Source organism: Idiotropiscis lumnitzeri, chromosome 9, assembly GCF_059441095.1.
Source record: "Idiotropiscis lumnitzeri isolate Australia: NSW breed Sydney's pygmy pipehorse chromosome 9, RoL_Ilum_1.0, whole genome shotgun sequence".
Lineage (NCBI taxonomy): Eukaryota > Metazoa > Chordata > Actinopteri > Syngnathiformes > Syngnathidae > Idiotropiscis > Idiotropiscis lumnitzeri.
Window position 1 is genome coordinate 10,679,466 of NC_142399.1, and position 17,398 is coordinate 10,696,863.

A 17,398-nucleotide genomic window follows, 5' to 3' on the forward strand; every position below is an offset into this window, starting at 1 on the left:
ATGAGTATAAGTGGCTTGACTGAAGGATGGATGTCTGTCTAGCAATCAATCTATCTAGCTTGCTAGCTAGTGAGCTAGCTAGCTAACGAGCTAGCTAGCTATCTGGTCATTCCTAGCCCATCTATTCATCTATTTATCATATTCTGGTGGCAGTAATGCGCAAATAGGCAGCAAGCAAGCTTTTTTCCATCCAACACATTTACGCCATCGTTGTTCTTCCTTTTTTGTTTTGTTCCTTCCTTTCTTTCTTTTATCAATTTGCTTTCATTCTTCTCTTCCTTCCCTCGCTCAATTTATTTTCATTGCTCTCGTCCTTCTCCGCACAATTTGCTTTCCTTCATACGTTCCTTCCTTCTTTCTTCGATTCCTTCCTACCTTGCTTCTGTCCTTCCGTCCTTCCTTTTCCCTCAATTTATATTCCTCTCTTCTTTCCTACCCTTATTCCTTTCTTCCTTATTTACTTCATTCTTCAGTGAATTTGCTTCTGCCTTCCGTCTTTACTTCTTACCTCCAATCCTTCCTTTCTTTGTGAAATTTCAGATTCAGAAAACTACTACTTGCCTCTTTCTTCCGTCTTTGATTTTTTTTTTCTAATGTTTCCCACTCATTACTCCAGTTCCATTCCATACTTGTTTTCTGCCTTTCCTCTATTCACTTTCTTTTCCTTCCTTCCTTATCTCTTTCCTGTCTTGCTTCCTTCCTCCCTTCTCCCCTCAATTTACTTTCACCCTACCTCATTATTCTAAAATAGAATTATATTATTTTTTACACATGTTAAATGTCATACATTGTTTTATAAAATCATTTGGTACATTTTTACAGTAATTAATGATGTAAAAAAAAACAAGATAAAATAAACTATTTAAAATGCACGTCTCAATTTTCTCCAATTTTGACCCATGTTTTTTCCTCCCCTTCCTCTATGTGCTTTTCAGGGCTGCCTGCCACTGGTGCTAATGTTCGACATTAAAGAAGACGTGGAGGTTGAGCCTCAGTGTATCACGGCCCTCATGGAGCAACTGGATGTCTTTATCAGTATAAAACCCAAGCCCAAGCAGCCCAGCAAGGTATGATGGTCTCGACTGACCCCAATTGTCTCTGTGTGGGTCAAGGGGCAGAATGCCTAACCTATAGTGACCTACTTGGACTAGTGCAGTGATGCCAAACTCTGTTGCTCCCCCCACTCCCCACCCGAACATCCTCAGAACCCTTCACTTAAATATGTTAACAAGGTGACGGCAGTAAGCCCGTCCAAACGCGCCCCATTCCCTCAGTACTTTGGCACAGCCATAAAAGAAAGATTTGGATTCTGTTTTTAGAAGAATTGCAAAATGCAAACATGATGGGTTGGATTTTTTTTCTTTTTGCTCGCATTTATGATTGTTTGCCAGCCAAGAAGGACGGAGCTTGTGGCTTGGCTGGAAACAACCCGTGCGAAGACGAATGAGTGGTTATTTCGCTACAACTCATGTTGGATTAATTTTCCCAATATTTTGTGTGAAGTGGAAGTTTGTGGATTGGAAGTTCTGCGCATCTTTTTGAAGATATTTTCATTTATGACCACAGCCGAAGAAAATATACAATACAATTCAACTTTATTTATATATATATATATATATATATATATATATATATATATACACACACACATACAAGGTCAGAAGTCAAAGTACATTAAATTCAGTTTTGGGGCTTTAACATATTAATCACTAATTTAAGAAATCAATTTTTTAATATTATGGATTTGACAATAAAGAAATAAAATCATATTTCGCAATGTCTGAAAAAAAAAAAATCACGGCACTAAAACTTCCCGTGCGTATGTACACGGTCAGAATTGAAACCAGATTTTTTTCAAGATCTGAATGATGTAACAGATAGATAAATTCATAAAACAAGTCAGTCCCTATCTCATACGACGTGAAAAAAATCTCGGCGGATTCCGAACAAATTCATGATGTGCAAAGTCAGAAGCTGTAGGCAAATCAAATTAGAATCCAGATCTATACACATACACATTCTAAAGAAATAAGGATGGAGAAAAAAAATAGCATGGCATCTAATTTGATCATAACATGTGCCATGTTGAGCAGGGGATGTCAAGTCAAGTCCTTCAGATCTGATCCAAATTGCACTTTTGGCACCAACCGGCCCATGTAACATATTTGTTATACACTTACACGTACGTCTCGGTCGCATCGCATCGGATCAGCTTTTAATTTGTTGCATTTATTCTGTGATCCTGTCACATTTCCCGAAATTCTGGCACTCGATGAAACCTGACCTCTTTTTAGTCATTCACTTCCTCTATCGTAGCGGCTCGCTCATTTCATGCTTTTTGTGATCTATTTTCCCATCCTATTATGCTTTCCAAACCTATCAGCATCATCATAAGCGCATTTTGAGAGTTCGCCGTTGCTGCTGTCACTCTCGCAGCAAGGTGAACCTTTGGCTGTGTCGCTGAATAGTTTTGAAAAGCCAGCACAATTGTTGAAATTAAAGCTGGATAAAGCAATTTGTGGTGAGGTGTCATTATTACGTACTTTTCAATCGTGCGTGATAATTGTCCCCACATGTTTCTATCGACATTCCTCATCGTATCGTTTTATTGTTGACTTTTATGCCTCCCGATGTGACGTCAAAGGCTGGCACGATATCGCCTTCATATTTCCATCGTTCATCTGAGCGAGCGTGACGTGCTGAAAAAAAAAAAATCCATCCATCAAATGTTGCTCCCACACTGACGCTGTTTGTCATTCTAATCTCTCCTTAATTCCTCTCTTCCTTCCTTTCCATCTCGTTTGTCCTCCCCCGGTCATCCTCCCTTTCACTCCCTATCTCCGAGTGCAACATTCCCAAACTCCGATCCCCTCCCTTGCTCCTCACGTGTTACACACACACACACACACACACATTTGATCATTTTCTTTGCTCTCACTTCAACCGGCCTCTCTCTTTCTCTCTCTCCTTTCCAGTCCGTTATCGTCAAGAGCGTGGAGAGGAACGCCGTGAACATGTACGAAGCTCGAAAGTTCCTGCTGGGCCTGGAAAGCAACGGCGTGTCTTGCTACTCGCCATCGGTGGCCGTCAACCCGGCCCCCAACGGGCCCTCACCGTCCCTCATATGTCCCGTCGGCCTGGACATCCTGGCTTCAGCTGGTCTGGGGCTCAGCAACCTGGGTAGTAAGAATAAAACCTCATACAAATGAAAAATAGTCAACAATTCTTGTTCAATTAGCTTGATCCTAACGCTAAATAGGATCTCGGTTGCGGTGCTATAACCTCTTCAGCAGGCGTGGGCTAACTACGGCCCGGGGGCCAGATGCGGCCCGTTAAACATTTTAATCTGGCCCGCCGAATTTGAAAAAAATTAAATGAATAAATCTTGTTAATGTTTTATTTTCTAAATACTGCAGTTTTTTAAAGACATGTATTTTGTTGTAATGCTTTTGTTCACTTTTATTTAAAATTAAATGAATTGTTTTTCCCCGATGAGGTGACGTTACCAAAAAGCTCCAACCATCCGCTTCTGGTCCGGCCCCTCTGTCAAATTTTAGAACCCATTGTGGCCCTCCAATCAAAAATTTCGCCCACCCCTGCCCTTCAGCAACATTCTGAACACCTGTGCTCATTGTTTATATATTTTTTAACCTCTGTGGAGAAAGACAGTGCTGCACTGATGAGCTGAGAGGAACTGGGATGTTTAAATTAAATATTAATGCTGCCAAATTGCTGCTTCTTGCGGCGCTTATATCTCAAGTTTGAAGAATTGTCTGAACGACTGCTCATGTCTCGAAAAACTGGCGTTGTGATCCACTTTTATCTCAAGGCACCACTGAATTTAAAGATGCATGAAATTTCCTGTGTTGTTAATTGTATGGCAAGACTACATTTTTAATACCTGAGCATCTTTTCCAGACCCCCCAAAAAGTTGTTCACCTGATTGTTCTAGTCCTTTTATTTTTATCCCCTTAATTCTCAATCTTTAGCGGATCTACCTTTAGAAAATACAATATAATACAACTTTATTTATATAGCGCATTTCACAACAGCTGAAGCTGTAACAAAGCGCTTTCCATATGCTGTCATATAAAATAGCAGGGAATTAGAACACAAATTAAAACGCATAAACACATTTACAATAGATACCCTAAATCGAATGGCCAGCCAACTTTTGAAATAAAAAGGGCGATTTATAGTCTGGAAAATACGGTATGTAGTTTTCAGGCTGTCTGACATATTTAACTGAAAATAGAATATGTACTTTTTTAAAGGCAGTGTGTTCCCTCTTTAAACTCGTACATTTTATGAGCTCACTTTTCCTGCCAAATGAAAAGTGGAAAAAGTGCATTTCAAATGTAAATAATCAGTCGCCCAAAAAAATAATAATACCATTCCGTTCAGGCCCGGTGCTGTAGAACTGGTTCAAAGTTGGTGGACGGGCCCACATCCTGGCAATTAGTAATTGCTACATGCTTCTCTTGCTCAGATTACAGAGCAGCCTGCCAGGAGAGTCCCGTGCCTTCCTCCCGAAGCCAAACTGGCCCCTTGTTAAAACCACAGACCTGCTTCTTTGTGTTTTCATACACTGCATTTGGGTCAAAGCACTCAGCGGCACATTGTCTCAATAACAAGCTTGCATTTGGGTACGACACACGTCCGATCGGTACGGGCCTTACGGAGACGCCAGAAATTCCTTCTCGCGCTTGCTGCTGCCTTGATGGAATTTGTGTTCAATCGTAGGAAAAGCAAGATTATTTTCCAGAGGCATCGGCATCATGAGATTAGTTTCAAAAAATTGATTTGGCCATTTTTGTCCACAGGTTTCCTAGGTGCAGCGGCGTCCCACTCGCTGGCCAACTCGCTGGCCAACTCGGCCGCCCCCAATGCCGTCCTCAACACGCTCAACTCCTCCATGAGCCCCCTGCAGGCCCCCAGCCCCAGCACCCCCACGCCCTCTCTCTGGCCCAGCTCGCTCAGCAGTACCCAAGGTGACAAGATATGAGATCTTTTTTGTTCTTACATATCAAATTAGGGGATGTGTGCCGTGCACCTGCAGGGGTCACCAATATTTTAGAAACCGTGAACTACTTCATGGGTCCTGATTAATGCCAAGGGCTACCAGTTTGATACACACTTTTGAAATAAAAAAATGTGCTCAGGTTAAATGACAACTAATGGATATTTATTTTGAGCATCGATTAATGGTTTGGAGTCCTCATTTACATTAAAGTCATCCAATTCCTTAAAATGTCAAACCAACTGTAAATATACTTTTGTTTTTCGAGCACATTTGTTTGTTTTTCTATTTTTAAGTGCTTCTTTTTGATTAAGGTTTTGTTAGTTTTAGTAATTGTTTTATTTATTTTTTTTTTTTTTAATGTGAGGACTTATTGTCAAAAGGTCTCAAAATATTGTGTAAAAATGTACAGTACACTAAACTATAATTCTCAAACAACTGTTTGACCTTCCTTCTTCTCAATGAAAGTACATCAATACTTTTCAAATGAACCCAGAAAGCTCATGTATGGTTAATATACAAGACCTAAAAAAAGGACATTTTCACGATAAATATTGTAAGTTTTATAAACTAAGATATAGATTCAGGACGGAATTCTTACATTTTATATTTCATATATTTTTTTATATATATATTTATAAATTTTACTTTGACTAAATTCATTAGTTTTCCTTAATAATAATAATCTTGGGATAGGCTCCTGCTCACTCGCTACTCTAATAAGAACAAGCGTTTTTTAAATTGTAGGGTTAAAAAAAAAAACTACAATAAAAATGGACTCCTGATGTTGCTTCCCCAGCCTTCTCGTCCCAGTTGATGTTGCACCCGGCCACCCACGCCACGCTGAGCAGCATCTTGCTGTCAGGCGTGCAGGGTTACACGCAAAGCACGCCCTCCCCTCCACCGGGCCTGGCGCCCATCGACAAGCAGCCCAACGGCGTCCCCGACTGCGCCAAGGCAGCCTGCGCTCTCAACGGCCACGTTAAGGTCAGCCCATGTTTCAAACGTTCTTATTTATAAACGGCGTCATTGAATATAGCGGCTTGGCGTCGTCTGTACAGCATTCGGCTTCCGTCTACGGGAGGATAGCCACCGCGTCACTTGCTGAAACGGTTTTGAGTCCGGCGCCATGTGACTCCGTCCAAGAGGCCAACGGGCACAATCCATCAGAACCTCTGTCCAGCAAATCCAGCACCGATGAAGGTACTCATGGAATTCAACCAAGTGCACAATAAGAAGTCAACATATTGTATGTGTTTTTATCTAACAGCACTTATAGTTTTAGTATACGACGACGCTATTTTATTATCTATTTTACCTTTCGGGTCATTCCGTCAACATATGAAATATGACTTCAGCTATCGGTGAGGTCAAACTGGCCTGCACTCCGTCCAAACTTGCATCACAGTGTCATTACGTCAAGAAACAAATGTGCTGCTCAAATATGAAGCGTGATTTATGTGCCATGTAAACACAGTCCGCAGATGTTGTTGTACTCTGTGTCACGTCTGGGTCACTTCCCGGAGTGGAGAACGGATGCTTTTATTCTCCTATCAACCGGCAAGACACTTTAAGCGGGACATAATGTGGAAAAATGACTTTTCCGTTGCTTCTTATATACCACTGCGCCCGTTCACCTGTCGAGTGGGAATTATAATTTTTTTGTTTGTTTGTTTTTGTGATGTGATCATGCCCACACACGGAAAAAAAAAAAAATAAACGCATATCCTTCCGTCCAAAACGGCCACATCTGCCAGATAGCAGCTATTCGCTAGCCTGAGCTCACAGCGGCCTACTTTCATTTACTGGCACCCATGTCACTCACCAGTCACCATACACAGGCAAAGTCACAGATAATACATTGTAAAACGTGAGGATGGAAACCAAAAATGAAAAATAATAATATCTGCACACTTTCTTGTTTAATAATACACAATCAATTTTTATTTAATGGGATAATCAGTAATTACAAAAGCAATAGTAAGACACCCTTGGGTAAAAAAAAAAAAGTCTCCACCAAGAGACCAGGGAACTGTTTTAAATTGTGTTAAAAAGAAATTGCAGATTATGTCTATTTTTTAACTTCAAAAGGCTAATAATCCTTGAATAGAAAAGCTTCACCCTGTCAACTCTTGAGCTGTTATCCTTCTCACCTCAAGTTCACAACTGAAAGATTTGTGTAAGATTTTAAGCCCTGTGAAGACTACTTCAAATGAACTCATTTCCCCGTGCAGTTCTTAACCTCACAATCTCTATTTATTACGCACGAGAGGAGACAGTTTAACTTCTGCCCTCCTGGCGGTGCGTGCGGCGGTTTTCCGCCTCAAATCTTTCTCTCTCACGCGTCTCCTTTTTCTGCCGTGTTTACCGAAGCCGTCTTCCCTGATGGGGTGCGTCACGGGCAGGTTTCCTCTCCCACTCGCCGCCCGTCCTTCCATCACCTCCTCCTGTGTCTCACAGTGTATTTGGACTGGCTCGCCCACCCCGACTGCGCTCCATTTTTTTTTTCTTTAACAGGGTGGGCCGCTCCAACGTGCATCCCCCGAGAGCTCCATTAGATCGCCTGACATCATTTTATTTTGCTTGGCTCGTGCGGAACTTAAATGCATATTCATATAGCGTTGATACGCACGTGAACTCTTACACATCCTGTTGCACAGCATGCAGCGTCCGGCTGACTGCCAATTTTCCAGCTGCTATTTTTCACTAATGCCCAAATGTAGTGGGACTTTTAACGCATTCTTTGTTTACGTGTTCCAGGCTCGGACACGTTTGTTGAGGTGGGCATGCCGAGGAGCCCCTCGCACTCGGCCAGCGGCAGCGAGCTCAAGCAGATGCTGGCCTCATGCAAGAAGTCGTCGGGGAAACGGCAAGCTGTGGAGCTGCTGCAGGGCACCAAGAATTCACACCTACAGTATGTCTGAATTCAGATGCCCTTTGGAGGAGTTCAGTTGTTATCTGGAAGAAAAAAAATGTGGGATTCATATTCAAATCCAATGAAATTAGTAGGAAACTGAAAACTTGTTAAAAGACATGTAATCAGACAAATCATCAAATAAAATTTAACGGCCCCAAATTCCCTGAAACCATTAAAATCTATATTATTTATTTCTATTTTGGGCCAGTGAAATCCTTTTTTTTTTTAAAAAAAAGCACAAAGATTTTAACAAAAAAAAAAAAGTATCTCAGCCAATCAACTGGTGACGCTTGACGGAGGGCTGGCTGACTCCAAAGCAAAGTGCATTCCAGTAATCCAGCCAAGATATAGCGAAGACATGACATCCAAAGGATTCAAGTGTTTGACTAGTTAAAGGGAAAACGTAGCGATGTAATTGAATTTAACTTTGCTGTTTACCGTGCAGTTCCGATTGTCTCCTGTCGGACGCCGAGTCCAGTTCGTCAGACAGTCCCGTGGCCGACAAGAGGGCGCCGGGCAGCGAGCGGGCAGCCGAGCGTGCAGCTCAGCAGAATGAGAGGGAGCGCATCCGATTGGCCCCGCAGACCTCCTTTGCCAACATGCAGGTGCGGGCAAACGCAAGCAAGAATACAAACACAATTCTTTTGTGAACGACAACCAATCCTTTTTTTTTTTGCAGGCATTTGACTATGAACAGAAAAAGCTGCTGGCGACCAAAGGTGAGTTCTAGTCTTGTCAACATACTTTACTTTTACATTGCAGAATAGTATTTTGTTAAATTAAAATGAGGTGAAAAAAATTAAATTAACGTAAAAATGCTCATCTATTCACACAGCAATGTTGAAGAAACCCGTAGTGACGGAGGTACGGACCCCGACTAACACCTGGAGTGGTCTTGGTTTCTCCAAGTCCATGCCGGCTGAAACCATCAAGGAACTGAGGAGAGCCAATCACGTGCCATACAAGCCCAGCATGAGCACCACCTATGAGGTTTGGATCCCGTCGTAATTTCAGACCTTACGGGTCAATATCTCTCGAGCTGATATTCGCATGGCTTTGCCTAATATTTGGGTGAACTTCCTCCCTCAGGGCTCCCCGCTGTCCCTGTCGCGTGCCGGCAGCCGCGAGGGCGTGGCCAACGGCAGTGACTCTGACAACTGGCGAGAGAGGAACGGCACGCCCAACGGGCTGCAGGCGCACCCCGACTTCCCCGCTGCTGTGAGCAGCCCCAAGAGGAAGCAGAACAAATCGGGTCAGTTACATTCAACTGCAGGCTTACTTATTATTTATTTATTTATTTATTTATTTATTTATTATTGCAGATGACGATGAAGTTGTTAAAGGTACCTTTGGCCATATGTGCACCTTATACTAAATCAAAATGTGTTCTCTGTTATTGAGCTGAAGTTGCCCTTGGGCGGCAGCTGCTCTCCATTCCGCACCATTACGCTTGGTCGGCGTTGTTGCCATGGCAATTGGCCTCCATGACTTTCTAGGGTGCAGGCTGACCGAGACCGCGAATGCTTTTTTTTGTGTTGGTGTCAAATATCAGTAAGCCTCTTTCCAGAATGTTTTTCCTGTCATATGACTTAGTCGTACTTAATTATGTATGATTATTCCATTTGCATTCTTGCGTTGAATTATCGCTATACTTTATTAGTCAAATTGTCTTAGCAAGGTGAAGATTTTCAATTCAATCACGGATTTCACGCAGTACCAATTTTCCTTCATATGGAAGGAATTCTCAGAAGAACCAATGCTGCAATTAGTACAAACCGCTTGTTGTAACCAGCTGCATTAGTAAAAATATGAATATTTACATTAAGAATTAAAGCAATGCTTCCGCCATTTTGTTTTGATACGCTACTTTTGCGTAATGACGAGATATTCTACTAAAACTCCTATTTCTTATGGGCATGGAAATATTTTCCTGTGCTATTTATCATAGTTTGTTTTCTCCTTATATTTTTCATAAAAAAACATTTTTTAGCACCGTACTTTACATGGTTGTACCTTGTATTTTGTGTTTTGCTTGTTTATATCATGTTTAATTTTTTTCCCCTTCTCTTAATGGACAGCGGCTGAACATTACCTGAGCAGCAGTAACTACATGGACTGCATCTCGTCAGTGACGGGCAGCAACGGCTGCAGCCTCAATTCCTCTCTCAAAGGTTCAGACCTGCCCGAGCTCTTTAGCAAGCTGGGCCTGGGAAAGTACACCGACGTCTTTCAACAGCAAGAGGTAAGCGTGGAACAACAACGCACAGCCACACTGAGGACGAAATGCATCAGAAAGTGCAAGAATTTGACAACTTTTTCGTTGCACTCTTTGGGAAGACTTTTTTAATGATTGTAGTCCTGAAACGGTGTTTTTGCGACTTCCAGATCGACCTCCAGACATTCCTGACTCTGACCGACCAGGACCTGAAGGAATTGGGCATCACCACCTTTGGCGCCCGCAGGAAAATGCTACTGGCCATCTCAGGTATTTCAAATTCGAGTGAAAAACTGTGATCCAGTGCGGGAATAATCATTCAGATCAAGCAATTACCGTGGTATCTTGCCTTAATTTAAATCTTCCTTTGACCAAGTTCTTGCGAAAAGTACATGCATATAAAAATTAATATTCCTCTTTGAGATGGAATACATATATATATATATATATATATATAATTTATTTATTCTTTTTTTTTTGTATTATAAATACGTTGTCAGGAGCCGCTGTTAAGTTGGCCTCCATGTGAGCGTGAGTTGTGGCCTACAGCAGCTCTTTGCAACTTTTCTTATTTTGTTGAATGGTGACTATGGGTTTATTTTTTTTTACTCGTCTCAAATTTTGGCTTGGAACACAACGCAAATAAATTGAACAATTAAAGACTCGGGGCTTAAAAGCGTGTACCACAGTATTCCTCCTCTTGCGTGTTAGTGTCAGAAACGACCAATCCCCATCATATCCATTGACGTTCCTTGCAGATGTGCGTGTCTGTGTTTTCGCATTTCTCCACTTTTATTCTGTTGACACACGGGCTCCAACGCTCATGTTTGGGTGCCGTTCTTCATCAATGATTTCATGTTTTTGGACTCCGTTGATCTGTCACTGAGGTGATTTTGACTGCAACAAGGCAGAAGCGTCTCTACGTGAATCTCGGATGCAAAATAAACACGCATATCCAATTATTTTATGTAGCGCTTGTCGCTGCTGACTTTTTACTTGGGAATGAATAATTATAAAATTATCAAATAAAATAATCAAATTGGATTTTGTTTCCTCATGCTCATTATTTTGAGCCTTGTGCTAAACGCAATAGTCAGTTGGCGAGGATTCTCTTATCTAATCTTTGTGCCGATGTCGTTTCAGAACTGAACAAGAACCGGCGCAAGCTATTCGAGCCCCCCATCCGCTCGTCCTTCCTGGAAGGGGGCGCCAGCGGTCGCCTGTCCCGTCAGTTCCACGCCGACATGGCCAGCGTCAGCGGCCGGTGGTAGGCCCCAGCGCCGTCCTTTTTTCATGGCGCGGCACCGCTGTTTTTTTGGGGGGGGGGTTTTTATGTTCAGCGCTCTCTCTTTCACGCTCAGACTGTGGACAGCGCCATCTTGTATAAACATCCAGTTCGAAGCCATAGTTTGCCAACCAACATGCGGGGGGAAAAAAGGGGATTCCTGAGGTTCGGCGTTGACTCCCGTCCGAGCCATTGAGTCCATCTGAAGCATTTGTGCGCTTCTGCTTAGGCGACTCCAGTATTTCAAGGGAACAGGCAGAATGATTAGTACGATCATTTTACCCACTGACGCCGCTGCAGCTGTTTCAGTGACATGCACTTTAATGTTACTAGACTTTTGCCTGTGAACGCCTTCATTGCTTACATTGGAAGAATAATAAGAACTATGCATTGGACTTAAAAAGCACAGATGCATTTTTCTTTTTTTTTTTTCCCTTTTGTTTTTTTTTTTTTTTTGTACCAAGCCAAATGTGTCAGCGCTTAGCCGTCCGCCGTCATTGGGGGTGGAAGGACACGGCCAAACAAAGTGCAAAGTAGGTCAGCGCACCAAAAAGTGGACAACTGGCTGGCGTGGACCAAAAAGGGAAGTGTTTTGATTGGGAACATACCTCCCAAGTGCGTGTTTATGTTCTGCAGCTGTTCCGACATCTCGCCATCGTTTGCGTCCGTGTATTTCCGAGACCAAATTTTGTACTCTCTTCTGATTTTTTTTTTTTTTTAAACAACCATGTTAGGGAAGGGGGTGGGATGTATAATGGTAATCAGTTTACATGTGTATTTTTTTTTATACGTTACAAAAATGACTTAATATGATTATTTGCTATTATTATTGTCATTTTATGTTCATGTTTCCCAGTCTGCGGAGCATTTAGATGGCCGCAGCAGGTTTTCGTCTGGTTGTTTATAGCAAAGGCTTTTTTTTTTTTTGCCCCGTCTGTTATTTGTCAGTGTCGGCCTCTTGGTGGCCGCGAAATCCCACAATGCACTCCTCTGCCTTCTCCGCGGAGCAGGGACCTCGTTAGAGAACTTTTTGAAGCCTCAAGTGCCAGTTAACTTTATTTTTCTTTTTTTTTTCTTTTTTGTTTGTTTTTTTGCTTGAAGAAGGGACATTTTGCTCTGACTGCATCTTACAGGGAACATGAAAAGTCATTTGAAGAAATGCAAAGAATCCCTTTTGGGGTCATCTTAATACCCTTGAAAACCCGCCTAAGATGCCTTTAATTAAGCAAGAGGATTATATGTCGTAATTCTCGAGTTTTCCAGATGCAGCCTTGAAGATTTAGTGGCTAGATTTGAAACAAAAGTGCAATTATGAGTAGTCGTGTTAATATTTGACAGTATTACAAGTGAAGAATGAAGATTTTTTTTTTTTTATTGTGTGCGTACAAAGTGCCTTTAAAAGAAGTGAGCGCAAACGCATCAAAACTTTGGCTGAAAATACCAGCAGAAAACAAACAAGTGCCTTGCATCGGAGTTATTTTACTTCACTTCCAATTTTTCAACCACTTTGGCCTATTTTGCGTCTATTTGAGCCGTTGTCAATGCGGTTGTTGATAACACTACCGTGAATCATATTCTGACAAGGTTGTCGATGCTAAAAAGGTAATTCTACGTTGTTGTTGAGTTTTTTTGTATTGAAGTCTTGAAAAATGCAAAAGGGAAGCTAGGACTTTATCCTGAGGCACTACATGCAAAGTGTTTTGACTCAGCTCCTCGTCTTAACCGGTGAATGTTGTTAAAATAGAAGCGCTTTATCTGAGGTTTGATGTTCGTTTTCGGCGGATCATGAAAGGACTCATTCTGTCCAAAAAAAAAAGTTTACTTGCAGCTCCTCTCAAAAAGTCGCACAGCCTTCTGTGTGTGTTTGTATTGTTTGATGCCAAAAAGGGTTTTATTGGAAAATGTCTTTGTACTGCAGTGTCATGGTACATTTATAAGAAATTGTAAAACCACTAACAGGAATTCTGTAACATTTGTGTATTTGTTTTTATTTTGAACAATTTTTTTTGTGTGTTAGGGAAAGCTACAATTCTGCACCAAAGGATTGTGCATCATGGCCAAAAAGCTCTCATTCAAACTTTATAACAGTTGTTTTATTTTAAAGATTTTGTTTTGATAAACCATGAGGCAAAAGAAATGTTCAAACATTGGTATTCTGAGGGTAATAAATGTATGCAAAATTTGCTCTTTTCTTTTCTTGTTGATTTGTCTGGGAAATATTCCATCTGGTGTGCGTTTCTCTTCCAAAAGTTCCAGCAAGAGAGACTCCAGGGAGGCTCAAAGTGGAGAAGCACGTCTGTCTGACGCTATCGAAAAAGCTTTTCATTCCCTTGCTACCTTTCTGCTTCCAGAACATTCCCGCACCGTTGATATGCAAAATGATTCTGCTTTGTGTCTGCTGTATTTTCAGGTGGAATGTTTCCAGCAAAAACACTTGGTTCTGTTATATGATAGTCGGTGCATATTTTGACTGCTAATTCTGATCGAATGATGAGAAAAAGCGCAACACAAAATGGATGGAATGGATCGTATGTGTGAAAACTAGAAAACGGTCCATTATTTTTTGTTATCCAAATGCCAATGATATCATGTCAAGCCTCAAGGGGGCAGTGTTGTTGCTCTAAAACAGACCGTTTGAAGACGTGCACAACATTCACCCTCGGTCGTCGACAGAGTGCTAATTTGGCTCAGCAGCAAGCAAAACATGCATTTTTCCAATTATTTTTTTCTTTTGATCATATGAATTAAATTGCCACTGATCTTATTTAAACAGTTTTTTCCCTTTTGTTTTTCATAGTTATTGTTTCTATGTTCATAGTCTGGATGTTTTTATCCTCATGTACGTATGACGTCACGCAAGCGTCAGATGGAAAGTGGCGGCATGTCGGAGTGCCCTCCTCCTAACAGGTGAACCAAAACCCCCACCGACGCGTCTGTTCATCACCACCGCGTGACTCACTTGCCACTTTTTCCCTCCATCACCATTTTTTGTTTTCTTTCCACCACACAAGCCTTCCCGCCTTTGTTTGTTGTGTAACACCGCCGCGCTGACGACCGTGTAAATACGATTTTCTCTGGGTTACTATGTAGGAGGCTGCAGTGGGAAAACATTCATTACGGTGCCAGCTGAACACATGCGGGGATTTGAGGCATTTTAAAGCTTCCTTTTGGGGCCCAGAGAAAAGCAATATCATGGGACGTAAGGTAGTCTGGATCTCCACTGAAGGATGACTCAACAGTTTGCAGAAGGTCAAATTAATTCCCATCTTTAAATGCAGTTCAGCTCATTGTGAAACTTGCCCCGAAAGCTGAATATTAAATGATAATCTCCCTTGTGGTTCTCGCTCTCAAACCAGCTCGATTGATGTCTTTGGAAACCTCATTGAGTCCAACATCACATTTGTTGAGAAAAACTGTCAATCAAGTCAAGAAGAAATATGAGCCAATTATCCCCAATGGACAGCATGATTATGTCCCATTGTATTGCAGAGATGTGGAGGCAGACAGCTTGTGCAAATTGCAGAGCGAAAAAGAACGTTCATGACTAAGCACGCGTCAACAAGTCGCCAAGCTTCCCACTTGATGCTCCGCAAGATTGTTCACGCACGTCGACAGATTGCCGCAGCAGGAAAAGTGTCAACGCCATGAGGTGGGATTTGCTTCCACAATATGTTTGGGAATGCATGTCATCCTTCATTCTTGATTTGCTGCTTCTTCTCCACGATTCAAAACACTTCCTATGTGTCTGTAACATTTACAAAACGCAGGTGCTTATATTTCTGGTTGACACACAGCCGGTTGGGGAGTGTACGTTGCAGAAGTAAAGACAAGAAAAACATTTGAAACCCATTGGGTATTTTATTTTGCATACCTCTAGGGGGCGCCCATACTTGGATAATCATCGCTCTATCCTGCGTGTATGTGGCGCATTGTCATGTCACCAGACACAATCCTGTGCCCACCTTACCTCCAGAAATTTGCTGTGAAGGTGGATATTATTTAAATTAATGTCTGTTATTTAATATACTTTGTTATTCCAGCCAACCATTTTCCCAATTATGTTCTAATTGTATGATACTTCTAATTGTTTTTTTCATTATCCTGAAGCACATTAAGTCTATGAAATACGCTCAATAACTAATGTGGATTTGAATGCATGACAGGGTCTTTTTGGAATGTCCAGGTGTCCCTAATGACGTCTCTCAGCAGCACTTATTTTAAATGTTGCCGCCTGTACAAGCTCATCCCTCCATGCAGGATGAAGACTCCATCACTCCTCCTGCATCCTTGCACGGCGCCTCCCTTGCACTTCCTCCATCTGTCTTCGTGCGGCCTGTGAGCTCACACAGTCGAGGTGAGCCAATGTCACGCACACACACATAGGTCATAATTGCAGCTTTAATATAAAGCAAGGCAGATGAATGTCAGCATGGAAGGGATTTAGGAAAGTGATGATGAGGAAGAAAAGAGCAGGTTGATGGGGGAGAATGATTTGGGAGTGTACTGACATGCTAATGTAATAGAAAGCAGTCATCACGGGCTGCAATTGAGTGGAAAAAAGTGCTGGTTCACTTTGGTCGGTCAGTAGGCCAATTATGTTTTATACAGAGTATGTTTTGTAATAATTAATGTTGCATGTGTTTATTTAAAAAAAATAATGCATGGGAAGACGACCTTGAAAAAAAATTGCATATTAAATTGCAATTACACAATTCAAATAATTTTTTGCTAAATTGCTCCCCCCCTTGTTTGTGTTATGGGGAGTGCGGGGGGGGGGTGCATTCGAAGTCTGAGCACTGATCTTAACACATAATGACTATGGCTGGAGGGAATGAGCTCGGCTGATGGATGGAGGAAGGAAACCTCCAGAATCTGCCTGCCTGCCTCCTCCTCTGCCTCTTCTTCCTCTTCTATAACCAGCGAAAGCAGAGCGACAAAGAAAACTAGACGATGCATGGCGTGCATAAGAATGAGCTTTGTTTTTTTTTTTGTTTTTTATTATTATTGCGCGCTGTCTGAGCTCTTTGAGGTCTTTTGATGATGTAACACACAGTTAAAAATTCATTTCAAAGACTTCTGTGCTAATCTACAGCTGCTGCTGAGCTCTTTTAGCGACCGAGGCATTTAAACGCAACAGGGGGCAGCTGCTAAGTCATGCTCACAAAATGGCTCCTATTAAGCATGCCGAAGAGCATCATGTGTGGAGCGAGCTTCTCTACATGTTCATTGTGTTGACTGAAGCCGCAGCAGGAGTGTGCACAACATCCACGAAAGGAATTTGCAACATTTACACGGCTGGAATGTGGAAACAAAAAAAAAAGGTGAAGCAAGGCCTTGGTGGTCTCATCGGAAAAGCTTCCTTACGGAAGGCAGCGTAATTATGAGCTTAGCATGGAGTTCGATCCCACTGGCCTCCGTAAACCTTGTGTGCTAATCCCGCAAAGCGCATGGAAATGCAGCTTGTTTTCTTTCACCGCTGTCAAGCCCAGTCCACATGTAGGTCAAGCGTAGCGCTTTTGTAACCGCTTCAAAGTGACACTTGCCGCATCGGCCATCTTTTGCTTTGCATTGTGGGATCTGGCGACCATTTGAGGCTACCTGAAGCACAGCGCTTATAATGTTTATGTGGCATAAGAAGAAGCACAAAGTTCTGAGCCTTCCGCCGCCAAGCCAAAACGCGTCGGAAACTGACAATCGTGTTTAACCTGATTGAATTTCCTTTGTTAAAAAAAATAAATGAAAAAATTTACAAAAAAAAAATAGACACCAAATCATCAAGGCAACTTCAGCCCCATTTCATATACAATGTAACTCAATGTGCTTTACACGGACAAAGACGCATCACCTTAAAGCGTTTTCAAAGCAACAGCTGAAGAAATTCATAAGTAAAGCAAAGAGAATAAAAAGTACCTTATTAAGATTAGTAAAAGAACATTGAAACACATTTACAAACAGATGATT

At 41.8% G+C, this 17,398-nt stretch overlaps 1 protein-coding gene across 2 annotated transcripts in view; it reads left to right on the top strand.

Annotated features, from left to right (window-relative positions):
- bicc1 (BicC family RNA binding protein 1) overlaps positions 1–13,591 on the top strand; it is a 54,210-nt gene extending 40,619 nt beyond the window's left edge. The window contains exons 9-21 of one of the 2 annotated variants that reach the window (XM_088305084.1): positions 936–1,067; positions 2,976–3,183; positions 4,824–4,991; positions 5,820–6,007; positions 6,082–6,223; positions 7,781–7,934; positions 8,383–8,542; positions 8,617–8,656; positions 8,773–8,927; positions 9,027–9,189; positions 10,016–10,179; positions 10,323–10,422; positions 11,296–13,591. In XM_088305084.1, coding sequence (XP_088161210.1) covers positions 936–1,067; positions 2,976–3,183; positions 4,824–4,991; positions 5,820–6,007; positions 6,082–6,223; positions 7,781–7,934; positions 8,383–8,542; positions 8,617–8,656; positions 8,773–8,927; positions 9,027–9,189; positions 10,016–10,179; positions 10,323–10,422; positions 11,296–11,423 — 1,902 coding nt within the window. In that variant the 3' untranslated portion in view covers positions 11,424–13,591. The remainder of the gene's footprint in view (positions 1–935; positions 1,068–2,975; positions 3,184–4,823; positions 4,992–5,819; positions 6,008–6,081; positions 6,224–7,780; positions 7,935–8,382; positions 8,543–8,616; positions 8,657–8,772; positions 8,928–9,026; positions 9,190–10,015; positions 10,180–10,322; positions 10,423–11,295) is intronic. The other variant, XM_088305086.1, reaches the window with a different exon arrangement.
- Positions 13,592–17,398: the final 3,807 nt, after the last annotated feature.